Source organism: Oncorhynchus gorbuscha, linkage group LG09 (assembly GCF_021184085.1).
Source record: "Oncorhynchus gorbuscha isolate QuinsamMale2020 ecotype Even-year linkage group LG09, OgorEven_v1.0, whole genome shotgun sequence".
Lineage (NCBI taxonomy): Eukaryota > Metazoa > Chordata > Actinopteri > Salmoniformes > Salmonidae > Oncorhynchus > Oncorhynchus gorbuscha.
In genome coordinates this window covers 37526980-37544943 of record NC_060181.1, presented here as the reverse complement: position 1 = coordinate 37544943, position 17964 = coordinate 37526980, and the positions used below count along the sequence as shown (strand labels likewise).

Here is a 17964-nt window from a genome sequence, read left to right as displayed (position 1 = left end):
CAGATGACTGCATTTCCCAACAGAAGTGAACAGGATTCATTACTGGTGCAATAACAACTACCTCACACTCACACTCAACATCAACAAAACAAAATAACTGCTCATTGATTTCAGGAGAAAGGAAGGCAGACCCAGTGAGCCACCTAGTCCTGGGTGGTAAAACAGGTAGAGAGAGTGGGGAGTTTACCTGGTCACTGGGCACAGACGTCAGCTCAGCATCTAGTTTTGATGTACATTTGGTTGAATTGTCAACTAGTGTGAATTCAACGTCAAATCAATAACAAGTTTCACCATGTCATTGGAATTAGGTTAAAAGTAGTGTGAAGAAACTTTTTTCAAATCCAATCAGTTTTCCACGTTGATTCAACGTCATCACATTGAATTTTTGGGTTGAAATGACGTGGAAACAACATTGATTCAACCAGTTTTTCCCCAGTGGCTGGCAATCATCATGGACAGCACACTCTCGTTTAATGCCAACACCCAGAACATCAATAAAAAGTGGCAACAACTCCTGCGCAGACTGAGACAACTGAAATGTCAACACCTGGATACTCTCCAACTACTACACTTGTCGTATAGAGAGTGTGCTGACTTTCTGTTCCTGGTCTGGTACAGAGGGCTGTCAGTGGCGCATAAAGGTGTCCCCAGGAAGACTATGAACCTGGATTCCAAGCTCTGTGGGCTGCAGTGCAAGGGGCTTCAGGGCCTCTACGATAAATGGGCAAGGGCCAATGCCAAGCGCATCAAAGAGGACCCCCACCAACAATCTTGCCCAATGTTTCGAGTTGTTGCCCTCTGGAAGGAGATTAAGGGTCCCCACTGTTCAGTAAGAATAGGAGCAGGGCAAGTTTCATTCCATCAGGCTGCTGAACAGTGGGACATAGGACAGATGTTGAAATGAGTTGAGAATACACAATATGTCATTTAGATCATGTTACGTACCTCAATTCTAACAGTATTTAAGACCGTGTTTATCTTTCCCATTCTATTAGGGTTGAGACATATAGGCTGGATCTACACCACATCCAACAAAGTTTTATTTTGAGTGAACTATCCCTTTAAGGCACTATCCTGTAGCCTTAAAACAGACAAAACGTGTAAGGACAACTATTTTCGAAACTGTTTTTAAGTCTCTGTAAGGGTCGTTCCACCCATTCCGTGCCTTTTGAGAAGTATAACTTGGTCCCCAAAAAACTTTTGATTTTACTATATTTTAACATTCTGTCATAAAGGGCACATGTTCAACTTAATAAAAAACATGTTTTCCCATCTCAAGAGGTTACATACAAAAAATGACTATAATAAGTGCCTATTAAGTGCCAAATAATGTAACTGGGTTGACCGTAACAAGGGTGACAATTTCATCTTAACTCAGCCATAAATCCTATTGTGACAGGTGGAATGGAAACTTGATGTGTGAAACAGGGAGTGGCAATTGAATGTAAGTTTTACAAAACAAATTAAATTGTTAAAACATTTCTTGCCAGTCTATCTAGGGTTGATGTGTTATGCTCGACCGGCTGTTTTCCACTACAAGGGTTGATGTGTTATGCTCGACCGGCTGTTTTCCACTACAAGGGTTGATGTGTTATGCTCGACCGGCTGTTTTCCACTACAAGGGTTGATGTGTTATGCTCGACCGGCTGTTTTCCACTACAAGGGTTGATGTGTTATGCTCGACCGGCTGTTTTCCACTACAAGGGTTGATGTGTTATGCTCGACCGGCTGTTTTCCACTACAAGGGTTGATGTGTTATGCTCGACCGGCTGTTTTCCACTACAAGGGTTGATGTGTTATGCTTGACCGGCTGTTTTCCACTACAAAACACTAGAAAATTGACAAAAACAATATATCCAGCTCACCTCCTTTAACAAAATGATTTGACTATTAGATGTTCAATGTTTCTTTAAAAAAAATTAATGAATAGTTTCACAATATTAAAACGAGACTTCGGTTCACGTAACAGGGTTGAAATGAAGGACACATGTAAATTAATCACTAATCAATCACATTAAATAAATAATAATCTTCAGAAATGACTTTGTTAAATCAACAAAATATCTAGGGCTTTACAATGACGGTGAAAACGTGGAGTAATTATGGTGTTAAGGGGGTTTATATCTTCCTAGAAGTGACAGAGGGTGCATGGAGGGACATGTCAGAATGCTGAATTTTGGCACTTTAGCAAGTCTTTATTCATATAAAAAATCTGATTGATTGAATTCTCCATGTGGTCTATATTAAAGGACACTTCATTCAATATAGCAGTTTTGTCAAATGTAATATGGGTGCACAATTTCTACTTAAAATATCAAAGGGATGCAAAAGGCACTCATTTCCTGGAACGACACATACAGTTGAAGTTGGAAGTTTACATACACCTTAACAAATACATTTAAACTCAGTTTTTCACAATTCCTGATATTTAATCCTAATACAAATTCCCTGTCTTAGGTCAATTAGGATCACCACTTTATTTTAAGAATGTGAAATGCCAGAATAATAGTAGAGAGAACGATTTATTTCAGCTTTTATTTATTTCCACACATTCCCAGTGGTTCAGAAGTTTACATACACTCAATTAGTATTTGGTAGCTTTGCCTTTAAATTGTTTAACTTGGGTCAAATGTTTTGGGTAGCCTTCATCAACCTTCCCACAATAAGTTGGGTGAATTTTGGCCCATTCCTCCTAACAGAGCTGGTGTAATTGAATCAGGTTTGTAGGCCTCCTTGCTCGCACACACTTTTTCAGTTCAGCCCACAAAGTTCTATGGGATTGAGGTCAGGGCTTTGTGATGGCCACTCCAATACCTTGACTTTGTTGTCCTGAAGCCATTTTGCCACAACTTTGGAAGTATGCTTGTCCATTTGCGACCAAGCTTTAACTTCCTGACTGATGTCTTGAGATGTTGCTTCAATATATCCACATAATTTTCCTGCCTCATGAAGCCATCTATTTTGTCCCCCCTGCAGCAAAGAACCCCCACAACATGATGCTGCCACCCCTGTGCTTCACGGTTGGAATGGTGTTCTTTGGTTTGCAAGCCTCCCCCTTTTTCTTCCAAACATAATGATGGTCATTATAGCCAAACCATTCTATTTTTGCTTCATCAGACCAGAGGACATTTCTCCAAAAAGTACGATCTTTGTTCCCATGTGCAGTTGCAAACCGTAGTCTGGCTTTTTTTATGGCGGTTTTGGAGCAGTGGCTTCTTCCTTGCTGAGCGGCCTTTCAGGTTATGTCGATATAGGACTTGTTTTACTGTGGATATAGATCCTTTTGTACCTGTTTCCTCCAGCATCTTCACAAGGTCCTCCGCTGTTGTTCTGGGATTGATTTGCACTTTTCGCACCAAAGTACGTTAATCTCTAGGAGACAGAACGCATCACCTTCCTGAGCGGTATGACGGCTGCGTGGTCCCATGGTGATTATACTTGCGTACTATTGTTTGTATAGATGAACGTGGTACCTTCAGGCGTTTGGAATTACTCCCAAGGATGAACCAGACCTGTGGAGGTCTACAATTTTTTCTCTGAGGTCTTGGCTGATTTCTTAAGATTTTCCCATGATGTCAAACAAAGAGGCACTGAGTTTGGTGGTAGGCCTTGAAATAAATCCACAGGTACACCTCCAATTGACTCAAATTATGTCAATTAGCCTATCAAAAGCTTCTAAAGCCATGACATAATTTTCTGGAATTTTCCAAGCTGTTTAAAGGCACAGTCAACTTTGTGTATGTAAACTTCTGACCCACTGGAATTGTGATACAATGAATTATAAGTGAAATAATCTGTCTGTAAACAATTGTTGGAAAAATGACTTGTGTCATGCACAAAGTAGATGTCCTAACCGACTTGCCAAAACTATAGTTTGTTAACAAGAAATTTGTGGATTGGTTGAAAAACAAGTTTTATGACACCAACCTAAGTGTATGTAATCTTCCGACTATAACTGTATATCTACAGTACATGTCATGACATCTCCCTTACGAACGTTCAAAGAAAGATAATAACACATTAATTAGCAAAGTGGTGACTGACAGATTGTCAACTTCAACACTAACATGATGCCCCCAAATAGCTCTGAAATGTCAAATCAGCACAAACACCATTGTTTTGGCAGCCTGTTCGTTCGGTCTTGTTCTAAAGCTTGCCAGGGCTTGATATCGCTCATTCAAGATACAGGCAGAAGTATGCAAATTCACTAGGCCTGATGGCTAACCAAACATCTAAACACCTACAGTAAATATCTCATGCTCAGCCGGTAGATATCCATCTCATGTTCTAATAGAGATTTACATTTATTACGACAGCTTTATCTACTCATGTTGTTACAAGCGACACACCTGTTTTCTTACGGGTAGCTCAGTGTTTCTGGAATTGTCATGTGTGTGTGTGCCTGCTTATGCAGTGTGTATGAGGCGGTTACTCACGCGTGGTCTCCTGACTGGTCATAGGGTCACTGGCCTCCTCTCCGTACATGGCGTACACCGTCACTGTGTACTCTGTGTCTGGGGTCAGGTTCTCCAGTTCCACTTCGTTCACCGTCTCAGCCACTTTCACCTGTACAAACAGTCATCAGAGACCTTAGACAAGGTGACAGACAGGTAAACAGAGAAGTTGGCAAAGGAGCAAGATATATACAGGGGGTTGATGAAGACAGAATCAAGCATCAAACAGACGAGGGCAAGATGGTCAGACAGCCAGATAAAGTGGCAGCGAGCCAGCCAGCCAGACGTGATACATAAGAGTGTGAAATAACTGCTTTTTAGAGAATGGAGCATTCTGCCCTCGAATTATTTTCGTTTTATGCTAATCTAGCTAGAGGCTGCATCATTTAACTATACAACTGAGATATGCACTTAAAACCTGTCTGAATTGATCGACAACAGCAAGTATAACTTTATTTGAAAAAGGATTCAAGTGTTGTGCCCCAACAGGCTGAGCAAGTGAAACTGTGAACCCGAACTGATGACTGTGCCTAGAGAGTGTTATTTTTTAATGAGCACTAACAGGATGGGTGGAATTTGTTGGGTGGAGGAACTTCTCTCTCCCTCTCCATCTCACCTCCCCCTTTCCATTGCACTAGTTAGAGCAGTGGTCACCAACTGGTCGATCTCCAAGCCATTCCTAGTCGATCACCAAACATTTATGTAAGAAAAACAACTATAAAGCCCTGCGTTCCTATTTTTTTCTTCGTTTTGTGCTGTTAATAATAGGTGCACTTGATTCAGCAGCCCTAGCAAGAGAAAAAGGTTATGAACCATTTCATGTGTCTGAAGGTAGAACATACCTGGCAGGCCCAGAGAGTAAATCAAGTGCACCTATAGGCCTACACCTGGCCAATCAGATAGCTCAGATCACCGTGTCTGCACAGTTTCCTCGCACCATAGCACCATAGCTTCGAACGCACAGCAAAGTTGATCATGTGAGATTTCTAAAATGTTAAAGTCATGACTAGAGACTTGCTGTTTGTATGACTAAGTTCATGATTAAGTTGTTATTCAGCACTGTCAACACTTTGTTCAATAGTTTTATAAGCCATAAAATGCACCGTCGCTACTTCCACTCACGCTACAACCAGCACTGCAGCTGCAATCAATAAGTACAGCAAGGTGTTTCCATAAACTTGCGTTGTTATTATTAGCGGCTTGTGTATTTTTTCATATCGAGGAATATTTCACTTCTCTGGTCATAGGAGAAACACCATGAATTGGTGCATGAGGCAGAAATAATGCAGTGCGACTTAAGTTTGGCCATCAGGAAGACTGTGTCCTCTTTTTTCTCAGCGGAGTGAGGGAGTGAGGAGGGATGGTGAGTCGAGTGATAGACAGCCTCACCGCTGCTCCCTCCCCTCAGACTGACCATCAGATGCAGGCCATCAGTCCAGTAAATAAAAAAACACATTATTATGCTCACTAAGCTGTGCCTCAAGTAATACAACACATTATCTATTACCAGTGTGATCATATACCTACAATTTATTTTAGATAATTTCAAAACCTCTAAGAAGAACAACATTGGCAGGGCAATTCAAGTGTAGCCAATATGCAGTGATAATGTATTGGGCCTATAGTCTACTGCACAAAACATTCCATTTTTAGTTGGTTAATGTTGCATAGGGTTACAAAAAAAATTGGAGCAGTAAATCTAGGCTTGCATTTTGACTCAGAAAAGGTTGGCGACCACTGAGTTAGAGTGTCTTCTAAATATTTCCTTGCTTTGAGTCTAAATTCCCTCTCTTACTACTTCTTTACTTTCCTCTGTATTTAAATGTAACCACTCCATATCTTACATCCTCTTCTCTCTCCCTCTCCATCTGTCTTCTTTCCTTTTCTTTCTGACAGTCTTTTTTCCTCCACTCTGTCTTTATTTTACCATCTCATTCCTCTTCTCTCTCATTTTCTCATCCTCCTTTCTCTATCCTCCCTTCTGTCTCCTTTTTATCACCTCCTTCTCATCGGCGTCGTCTCCCTCGGTCAGCGGGGCATAGAGGATCATGAAGCCAGAAGCCCCCTCTGCGACCCTCCAGCGGGCCCTCATGGTGTTGTGGGTGATGTCAAACAGCTCCAGGTTGTTCACCGTGGGCAGGGCCACTGTAACACACAAGGGTCACATAGGTCATATATGGGTGACAACATAGAATTACTAGAACATGCAACAACATTCAAGTCAACGTTTAGGATTACAATTCCATATCAATCAAATTGAGTGTACCCATGAGGGTGCAGTCAAGTTGCTGAGGTCAGAGGGGCTTCAGCCTGTTCTAGTAATTTTATTTATATGGGTCACACAGAGGTCACACAGAGTTCCCACAGGGTTAAGACTAGGACATGACTTAGACCAGTAGACCAGTGTTAGCAAAACCCTCTTCATGGAGAGCTCAGATAAAATCACATTTTATTCATCACATGCTTTGTAAACAACAGGTGCAGACTAACAATGAAATATTTACCTACTGCATATGCAGGTTTTTGCTCCAGCCCTGTTCTGTCTAATCAGGGGTTAGAGGTAGGGAGGAGGTTAGGACACAGTTAGCAGTCCATTTTCCCTCTTTGTATCCCTGCAGCAGCCGGGCCAGGTGCTTGGAGTGCCGGTAGGGAGTGATTGATCACAGGTAGGAGTGATTATCTAGCTGAGACGCTGATTGGGAGTAGCCTCCTGACCAGGCAGGGTTTTACCATTTGTGTCTGAATACTTTTCCTTTGTTTGGCATGTCTTTTTTTATTTATTAAAATATTTCTTTATACTATTATCTTTGTCACCATTTGAACCTAATAACCTGCTTGGGCTGGCCGACTACAGAGTCCCGACTGAACTCTCCCTGGACCCTGGTGAGTAGGCTATGCTGTCTCCACTAGGGACAAAGACATACAACACCCTGTTCGCTTACCTCGACTCAAAGGTTACAGACTTGTTAGTATGTCTTAGCTTCCCTTGATTGGCCAGAGTTTATATGCACTTAGAAAATAAGATGCTATCAAGAACTTAAAATGGTTCTTCAGCTCTCCCCATAGGATAACCCTTTGAAAACCCTTTTTGGTTCCAGATATAACCCTTTTGGTTCCAGGTATTATCCTTTTGGTTCCAGGTATAACCCTTTTGGTTCCAGGTATAACCCTTTTGGTTCCAGGTATAACCCTTTTGGTTATAGGTATTATCCTTTTGGTTCCAGGCATAACCCTTCTGGTTCCAGGTAGAACCCTTTTGGGTTCGATAAAGAACCCTTTCACATAACTTTCTACATAGGGGCCCAAAAGGGTTCTATCTGAAACTAAAAAGGGTTTTTCAAAAGGTTCTCCTATGGGTACAGCTGAATAACCCTTTTGGAACCCTTTTTTCTAAGAGAGTAGGTTTGCTAACCAGTTTTGTAACATGGTAAATGGAGAAACAAAAGTCAAATTGTAAACAATTAAATCAACAGGCATAACTCACAATTCACACAGCAAAGTAATCTCCATTCCTGTTAACCTGTTTGGCCGAGAGTGGCCACATCCCCTCCCTTAAATTACCGGTCTATAGAAATACATAAATATAGGCCTAAATGCAATACGGGATACTTAAGCGCTCCAAAAGTGAGAGCATTTACAGCATTACTGGATGGCGTAAATTGTCTTTCTTCCTCCTCCATCTGTATGTCAGTCTGACAGTGGTAGGTTACTCACCACCCCTTTTAACCCCTTTAAGGTAATTTGTGTACTTAGTATTCACAGATATCCAAGGGGATTTCTTTGTCCTTCATCAACTTCTAGCCCTCACTAAATCAGATGAGATTCAGTTTTGTAACTAGACTTACACGTGGTAGCGCTGCCTCGGAGGGCCTCGCTAGCTGAGCTGGCGTAGATGGCGAACACGGCCACCTGGTACTCAGTCAGGGAGAGGAGGTAGTTGAGCACCACTGTGTCCACTGTGCCCTGCACTACCTTCTCTTCGGGCTGGCCCCCACTGGCAGGGTAGTACACCACCCGGTACTTCTCCACCGTCCCTGGGGCGTGGGTCCACGACACCCGGAAACTCCTGGCTGTCACCTCTGAGGTCACCAGGCCACTGGGAGAGGTCATGGTGACTTCTGGGCCTCTGTCGCCTGAGACAATGTAGGGTGGGTGAAGAAAGAGAAAGGGTGAGAGGATGGATTTGTTTGTTTTCATGTGGATTTTTCCAAAATGGCTGAAGTGACACATTTCAAACACTGTTTGTTTGTAAAAAGGGATACTATATGACTAAATGTCTATAATGCTCACCTGTGATGTAACCAGACCTGGGTTCAAATACTGTTCCAAATATCTCAATTACTTTCACATACATTCGAAGTAGGTATTCAGATAGATTTTTGTAGAAAAGACAAGTATATTTTAATGTATTTGGAAATAAACTTGAAAAGTATTTGAAAATATTAAAATATACTGCCATGCATTTAACCCAGGTATTTGAAAATAGTATTTGAAATAAGTATTTGAAAATACTGTCAAATATATTTTGGTAGACTATTTGGTTTTTACAAATAACCATTCAATTAATGACTCAAATAGAAGTACTTGTTTTGGGTTGTGCATTTGAAAATACTCATAACCACAGATTTTAAATAGCAGATCCTGAAATACACATGTACTTGAACCCAGGTCTGGATTTAACCTTCTCAATTCTCTTTTCTGAATCTACTACTCTTCTTGAATCGGACTCACCTTTGATGGCTTTGTCGAGCTGTTCGACCCGGTCACAGACGGTCCTGGTCAGACGCTCCACGATAGAGCTCATGACGCTGAAGTCGGCCACGTTGTAGACATGCGTCTCCTCTGGAGGTGAGCCGATGGCTTTCAGCTCTTTCTCATCGGCGTTCTTTACACCTTTGCAGAGAAAGAGGTAGAGAGCGTGAAGGAGGAAAAGGGGGAGAGAGAAAGCGCGCGAGAGAGAGATACCGACATTAAGAGAGGGAAAGATGATCAGGATGAGTAGAATGAGACATCTCTAGATTTCATATCATTACACTGAGCATGTGTCAGAACACGTGGCTTCACACTCAAACCAGTTTTCATAAATATAAATGTTAAAGGTGAAAGATTGTCCTCCATCCGTCAAGAAAAGTGCATCTGCATTCAAGCTATCCCTTTAACTACAGAAATATATGAGCATTTAGAGAAAACTAAGATGAGGCTTTGTCTCATACCAATGGCAAACAGCTCTATTCCCGCCTCTCTCAGACTCTGAGCCGGGGGTCTGACATCGTCTTGAGACTTCCCATCTGTGATCAGGATTCCAATTTTGGGAACGCCGGCCCTGGATCCGGACTCAGGTTTATAACTGTTCTCCAGGATGTACGTCAATGCAAGACCTAGATAGAAGAATATCAGCATACTGTCTAACTCCTGCATACACAGCGGTTCTTGAGGAGTGTCATATACAGTATTAGCATCTTTGTTAGATTATTGGGTTACCTGTCTAAATCTCAAAATGTCATGGAAAACAGATGAATCATGTTATCGGGACATCTAATACAATGTGGTAGAATAAAATAATGAACGTAATTTGTGCCAGGTGGGTAATGTGTATTATGTGGAGTTCAGTAGTATTACAGAGTACAGAGGACGAAAGGATTATTTTCTAGTACCCGTCAATGTGTTCCCTCCTTTGTAGGGCAGGTTCTTCACAGCGTCGATGACTGCTTCTTTGGTGGTGAAAGTGTTCAGGTGCCACTCCATCCTGGGGTCACCACTGTACTGGGCCAGACCTGTGAACAGGGTAACACTATGAGCTTCTCTCAACACACATTCACACTCCATTATTGTACTGACGATAATCATTTATTACCCAGATGAAACACAGCAACACGACAACACAGAAACTACAGTACCTGTGACTCCAGTGGGTGGAATAGACAGATTATGGCCATGGCCATATGGCTAATTGGCTATCACCATCTAATCATGAGCACTTTAGCAATACTGCTTTCTCATAATTATAATGATGATGACAATGATAGGGAAAAAACATCACCGATGATGATGATGATGATAAAGAAACCAGTAGAATAGATGACAGATTGTTTCCTCACCTATCCGTGTCTTGTCAAACTCCACATGAAAGGCGCTAACCAGATTCTCCAGGAACATGCGGACCAGACGGAAGTTTATCCGTCCGATACTCCATGATCCGTCCACCAGGATCACAATATCTGCAATGGCCGGGGTCTTACACATGAACTGCTCTGTAAAGGAAAGAAATACAGACCAAATCTGTTAATACAAACATACTAATGACAAAGCATTAAAACATTAACCTAGATAAAACACAAGAATGCACAACACACCACTACTGTAGCATAAAGGGGAAAGTAAGATCACTGAAGAGAGGAATTGATTAAATACAGGTAAACTGAATCAAATAATTAAAATGTTATCATGATTTTTCTAAATTCATTTTTCATTATTTGAAGTGCAGCTTAGGTCCAAAACAGTTGTTTATTCATTTCAAACCATTTTCCCACAAAATTCCCTGAAGGACAATTTAGAGTATAATTGATGCTAAATTATTCTGGTGCTTACGAATACACCCAGTCAATGAAAGAAAATATGCCTTAATTAGGTGACATTTTATTTCAACACTTTGCTACATAGCCTTTCACATAATAATATATCTCATTATGCCTCCTCTCACAATCTGTGCCAATCCATTTAAGTAGAGACAGGCCTGTCATTAGAGCACAAACAGACATGACAGCAATGCGCTATTATCCTGATCCAACACACTCAGTGTGAGGGAAAAGCATTGACCCAGAACTCTCTGTGTGGATTCAGAAGGTTTCTGCAGGATATGCACAAACCTGCATTGAATATGCTTATGTATCTTAAGTTCAGGAAAAAACTCTTGACTTTCACAGTTCAGAAAACTGTTAGGCAATAAATAATATACCCGGAATCAAGATTATTATTTTTGTTGTACAGTATATTTCTCCTATACAAACTGATGTGTGTGTGTGAAAATTGTGAAATTGTGTGACCAGCAAAGACACAAATAAGAAAAGGGCAGAAGTTTATTGATTAAAAGCAAAATACTGTAAAAGTGATCCAACATTCCATAACCCTTTATGGTGGATTACAATGATTGATTTCAGATTCTGAATGGTATAGTGCCTTCGGAAAGTATTCACACCCCTTGACTTTTTCCACATTGTTACAGCCTGAATTTGAAAATGTATTAAATTTAGATGTATTTTGTCACTGGCCTACAAACAACACCCCATCATTTCAAAGTATATTTATGTTTTTAACTTTTTTTATTACAGATTTGATTAGAAACGAAAAGCTTGAATGTCTTGAGTCAATAAGTATTCAACCCCTTTGTTATATCAAGCCTAAACAAGGTCAGGAGTAAATACATGCTTAACAAGTCACATAATAAGTTCCACAGACTCACTCTGTGTGCAATAATAGTGTTTAACATGATTTTTTAATGACTACCTCATCTCTGTACCCCACACATACAATTATCTGTAAGGTCCATCAATCGAGCAGTGGATTTGAACCACAAAGACCAGGGAGGTTTCCAATGCCTCGCAAAGAAAGGCACCTATTGGTAGATGGGTAAAACATTTACAAAAGCAGACATTGAATATCTCTTTGAGCATGGTGAAGTTATTATTTACACATTGGATGGTGTATCATAACACCCAGTCACTACAAAGATACAGGCGTCATTACTAACTAAGTTACCGGAATTGAAGGAAACAGCTCATTGATTTCACCATGAGGCCAATGGTGACTTTAAAATAGTTTGTTTAATGGCAGTGATAGGGAAAAAAAGGATGGATCAACACCAGAATAGTTACTCTACAAAACTAACCTAATTGACAGTGAAAAGAAAGAAGCCTTATACGGAATAAAAATATTCCAAAACATGCATCCTGTTTGTAACAAGGGACTAAAGTAATACTGAAAAGAATGTGTCAAGGCAATTAACTTTTTGTCCTGAATATAAAGTGTTATGGGGTAAATCCAATACAACACATTACTGAGTACCACTCTGCATATTTCAAGTATAGTGAAGGCTGCGTCATGTTATGGGTATGCTTGTAATCGTTAAGGACTGGGGAGTTTTTCAGGATAAAAAATAAACGTAATGGAGCTAAGCACCGGCAAAATCATAGAGGAAAACCTGGTTCAGTCTACTTTCCACCAGACACTGGGAGATGAATTTACCTTTCAGCAGGTCCATAACCTAAAACACATGGCCAAATATACACTAGAGTTTTTACCAAGAAGACAATGAATGTGGCCGAGTTACTGTTTTGACTTAAATCTACTTGAAAATCTATGGCAAGACATAAATGTGGTTGTCTAGCAATGATTAACAACCAATTTGACAGAGCTTGACAATTTGGGTAAATAATAATGGGCAAATGCTACACAATCCAGGTGTGGAAAGCTCTAATGCCGTGTTTACATTGGCAGTTTGAAGTGACTCAAATCCTATTTATTTGCATATCTAATTAGAATCTGTTACTTTTCCTGCAGTCTGAATAGCCAGAAAGCACATGGAATCTGATATATCAGGCCACATTTCAAACCACCCATGAAGCTCAGGTACAAATCTGATTCCTGGCCATCTGATTATTTGCCATCAAGTGGTTTATAGACTGTTATTTGGCATATCTTGTTGCTTACTAGCTAGGTTACTCTGTTGACAGTTAGAAAAGAACATGTGGTAGCTACCTAGCTTGTAATTTTTACAAACAAATCAGTGAATGTGCTAGAAAGCTAAATAGTTAACTAGCTTGGACTCGTTTTGAAAGTTGGATCCTTATCCTTTTGAGGCTTTAAAAGTGGCCTTTTCTCCCCAATTTTCCATCTTGTCTCATCGCTGCAACTCCCCAACGGGCTCGACGAAGTCATGCATCCTCCAAAACATGAACCACCTAACTGCGCTCCTTAACACCCGCCAGCACCAATGTGCCGGAGGAAACACCGTTCAACTGGCGACAGGAGTCAGCGCGCCACAAGGAGTCACTAGAGCGAGATGAGCCAAGTAAAGCCCCACCAGCCTAACCCGGACCACGCTGGGCCAATTGTGCGCCGTCCTATGGGACTGCCGGCCACGGCCCGGTTGTGGCACAGCCCGGGAATGAACCCAGGTCTGTAGTAATGCCTCTAGCAGTGTGATGCAGTGTCTTAGACCGCTGCGCCACTCAGGAAGCCCCGCTGCATAACTTCTGAGTGACAGGAAGCATGAGCACCACCACCAATCAACCTACACCACTGTACACCCCCCCGTTACTATGACAACTAGCATAGCCTTGTCAGCAAATGACTGCTGTCTGAACACACACAAATCCAATTTGGTCACTTGTAACTTGCTGTTTGGACAGCCAGTAGTCCAAAACAGATTTGAAAAAACAAAACTGATTTGAGCATTAAGGCCTGAACAAGGCTTTAAAGACGCACTGCTGTAAACACTGCCAAAGGTGATCCTACAAAGTTTTGACTCAGGGGTGTGAATACTTATGTAAGTGAGACCTTTCTGTATTTCATTTTCAATAAATGTGCAAAAATAAAATCACTTTGTCATTATGGGGTATTGTTAGTAGATGGGTGAGAAAAATATATTTAATCAATTTTGAATTCAGGCTGTAACACATCAAAATGTGGAATACGTCAAGTGGTATGAATACTTTCTGAAGGCACTGTATATGCCACTTTTCCCATAGAGCATTCCATGCACACAGCTGCAGTGGTACACAGATTTAGTCTCAGAGTTCGGTGAACAGACATCTTCTGGAAGTTTTGCTCATTATCTCTGGGGAGAGAGAACGTACAGAACATCAAGGCAATGTAGAGATCATCATTTAAATATGGTTACAATCAAAAAGGTGTTTCAGTTATCAAATCCATGCAAAACATACACAAATGAAACAGTTGTACATACCTTTTTCATTGGAAAAGAGAGAATATAATATAATATAAAAATATTATCCCCCAGATAAAAAGACTGCTTTACCAGGCTGGAACATGTTACGAAACCAAGAGTGGTCTACCTACCACTGAGTGGTCTACCTACAAGTCTGAGTGGTCTACCTACAAGTCTGTACAATCCTGGAGTTTCAGTTTCCAGATTATACCAGAAAACAAATCAATATCTCATCATAATAGACCTTAGTAAAGGAAGTAAAACGTCAAATAACTTTACAGTATAAAGTGCTTTGTGTGTCAACCTCATAAAATAACCTCCCAAAATGGAATTCTGTTTTCTGAACATTCAATTGGAGGGAACAATTTTGGACTGAGTGAAAGAGCATTGTCTGAGTGCCTTTAATAGCAGGGCAACAAACATAGCCAGGTGGATAGATAGGGGGGAGAGCGAGAGAGAAGGATACTGAAAAGTAGAGAGTTGGATAGTAAGAATGGAGAAAGGGGCGAGGGAGAGATTATTTTAGAACATAGCTATTAGTGGAGAACCTCAGGCACTTGTGGCTCTGACGGGTCACAGTGTCAACAGTCAAGGCCAAGGCGGTGTCAGGGTTAAGGCAACTGCGGTAACGCCTAGGGGAAGAGGGAGCCAAGAGTTCCCATTTCTCCATGTCAAAGCTGGTCCATGCACCTTTCTCTCATCCCATCCAGATTTATAATGTGTGTAATTTACACACAGAGGAGAGAAGACACCATAACCTCAAGCTAAGGGCCTAACATTCCTCTTCAAAGACATGAAAGGGCAAAATAGTTGTGTGCAGAAGCCAGTTGCAGATTCCACATGTGTGTGTCCACTAGGCAGGTATCCCCAAAGGTCTACTCATTAATCTACAGTATGAACAAATTGCAGCTTTAAAGTGATGGATTAGTGAAAGCTACTTATGACAAAAGTGACACGTGCACACATACGCACACACACACATTTATTCCTATAAATAATAAAGTAAGAAGAATATAAAATCCTGTCACATATACCATGAATGTATGCAACTACAACTACTGCAACAACTCCAAACGAACTACTGTAGCTCCCTCTGACAATAATAGATGTGATCAGCCAGTGGAGCTCAACACCAACCCTCCCCCATATCCCAGTAGCAAATCAAACCCTAATCATCTCATAGGGTTGACATTATTCACAGGAGATGTCTTCGAGGAGCTCCACCTTACAGGAGAATAATTCAATCATGCAGACCATACCATCATGAGGAATCTCCATGCTTCCCTCCCACAGGCATCTCACAGACAAGAGGCAATAAATACAAGCCTCAAAATAGCCAAGCTAGTTGTCTCTTAATTCTATACTAGTATATGGAATATTGGAATATGTGGCTGAAATATGTAAGGGTTTAGATATGGGCAGTGCCTTATTAATAGTGATGGGATGGTGTATGCATTCATTATTCCCTAGGGGGTCGAGGTGGATTTTCCCTCACACATTTCTATAAACAATGCAGGTATAGGCTAATGTCTTTCGATGGGTAATTTTAAAAAGAATCAACTTAAAATCTACTTCAGCCTCTGCCTGATAAAGGTTGTTGTGACAGAAAAATCACCTTGTTCAAAGCCTTTTGTTCAATAAAATCCAAAATGTGTCTACAGAATGTATGGCCTTCTGTCTGCATATTTCCACCATACCTCATCATACCATAAGCCTATTTGTGAAGATGTTAAGCTGAGAGGCCATACGGCCACCCTCCCAGTGAGTGATGGGACTACAGCGACTGGGGCAGAGTGGAACAGGTAAAACCTCACCTCTGGGTATTGGCTTTGTGATTGTGAGGCGATGCAACATATGGAGAAAGGGCCACGCTGTCGATCGAGCAAAGATTAACAAGTAACATCTGTCAGCATCATCTGCCAGAGAACAGACAATGTGACATCGTTCAGACGTTGTCGTGGGAACCCGGGGGAAATTACTGTAAGCCAGATGCATCCTGCGAATATTCAAATGCACTTCTGTCGCTAGAAACAGTTAACAACAGACGGGAAGTGTTGGGTGATGTGACAGCACCTGTGTGCTTGTGTTTAAGAGTGAGAATGTGTGTGTGTGTGTCTGTGTGTGTGTGCGTGTGTGAGAGACCTCTCAGAAAGTGTAATGAATGATGAATGATGCTGGTCAACAGAGGCCAATTCCTCCAGACCATATGGACGTAATCACATGGGATCTTCTCTCTGGCGGGGGTTAACTAGGTGCCTTTAAACTGGTGCCTGCCTACCCACCTGAGAGCATCTGTCACCTGTCACATTCCTATCCCCTCCAAATGACTCTGTTTCAATGCCAAGTTACATTGATGGAGCTTTTGCTCCATGCTTCATAACTCAGTAAAGCCTGCACTTACATTAATGGAATCCCAGACTCTCTCTGGCTAGGCTACAGCCCTCTTTTGCTCACTTTCAATTTGGCTATATGAACAGTGCATCCGTCTGCGATGAGGCATGCTTTGTTGATTCATCATGGTTTTGTAGCATGGGGAAATTAAATTGCGTTGAGTTGTTTATTTATTGCTGATTTTGTACATAATAAATGCTGTAAGTTTGCAGTGGTATGCAATGTATCCATCAGCTAGAGCGGGGGTTTGGGCAACTGGAGGCCCGCGGCTCCCCTTTTGTAAGTCCACGGATCAATAGTAGAATACACAAGGTGCAATTTTGAAAATTGGTTGTGCATCAGCAGTTTTTCTCTTGTTATGTCAGTCACTGACAGTCACTCAAATAGCTACGGTCCTGGTCAAAAGCTACGGTCCTGGTCAAATAGCTACGGTCCTGGCCAAAAGGCTACGGCCGACTCTGACTGCATGTGTGGGTATGGATGTGGGTACGCAGCCCCGCGATCCACTGCGGCCCCTCAAGATGAGTTCAGAATTTTTTGTGGCCTCCAACCCCATCAATGTTGGCCATCCCTGATCTAGAGCCATATAGAGTAAACGGGTTCCTTTCACAACAAGCTGACTGACCGAGCCAGCCAGGTATTTTTTTGGCCATGAAACTGTTATAAAACCTATCATAACACCATCCTATGAATGATGCAATGCTTGTCTCAATATGAAGTAGTATACCTAGTATCCCTATCTCACTCATCATTTTTTGACTGATCGCTGTCATTTCCGGTCACAACTTGCAGACTTTTTTACGTGCTGCTGTGTGTTTTGTTGCTAACCTTACTTTGCTACCAGACAACTTTACGGTTTTACTTTTTAATTACCATTTATATTTTTTGTTTTTCCCTCACTCAACTTTTTATCATTCAACTTTTTCACTCCGGACGCTTTATCTGGACATGGTTCGTCAGCTAAGTAGTAACATTAACATGATGCCTTCTAATTGCAATCGCTGTACTCATAATATACAGGAGAACGGTCGCCTTATGGCTAGGATAGCTGAGCTGCAAGCCCAGCTTCAGACGCAATCGTTAGGCAAGGGTAATTTCAGTGTAGGAAAGGATGAAACAGTGTCTGTGCCACGAGTAAGTACAGATAGTAACGTTGGTATAAATCTCCTCGCA

The 17964-nt window shown here is 41.3% G+C and overlaps 1 protein-coding gene across 4 annotated transcripts in view; it reads right to left on the bottom strand.

The window, feature by feature from the left end:
* The window catches only part of LOC124043506 (collagen alpha-1(XIV) chain-like), a 102367-nt gene that overhangs the window by 66014 nt on the left and 18389 nt on the right, over nucleotides 1–17964 (bottom strand). For all 4 annotated transcript variants that reach the window (XM_046362173.1, XM_046362174.1, XM_046362177.1 and 1 more), the window contains 7 exons: nucleotides 10553–10705; nucleotides 10109–10228; nucleotides 9668–9832; nucleotides 9186–9347; nucleotides 8300–8587; nucleotides 6454–6599; nucleotides 4437–4566 (listed from right to left, as the gene is read on the bottom strand). In XM_046362173.1, the coding sequence (XP_046218129.1) occupies nucleotides 4437–4566; nucleotides 6454–6599; nucleotides 8300–8587; nucleotides 9186–9347; nucleotides 9668–9832; nucleotides 10109–10228; nucleotides 10553–10705 (1164 nt within the window). The remainder of the gene's footprint in view (nucleotides 1–4436; nucleotides 4567–6453; nucleotides 6600–8299; nucleotides 8588–9185; nucleotides 9348–9667; nucleotides 9833–10108; nucleotides 10229–10552; nucleotides 10706–17964) is intronic.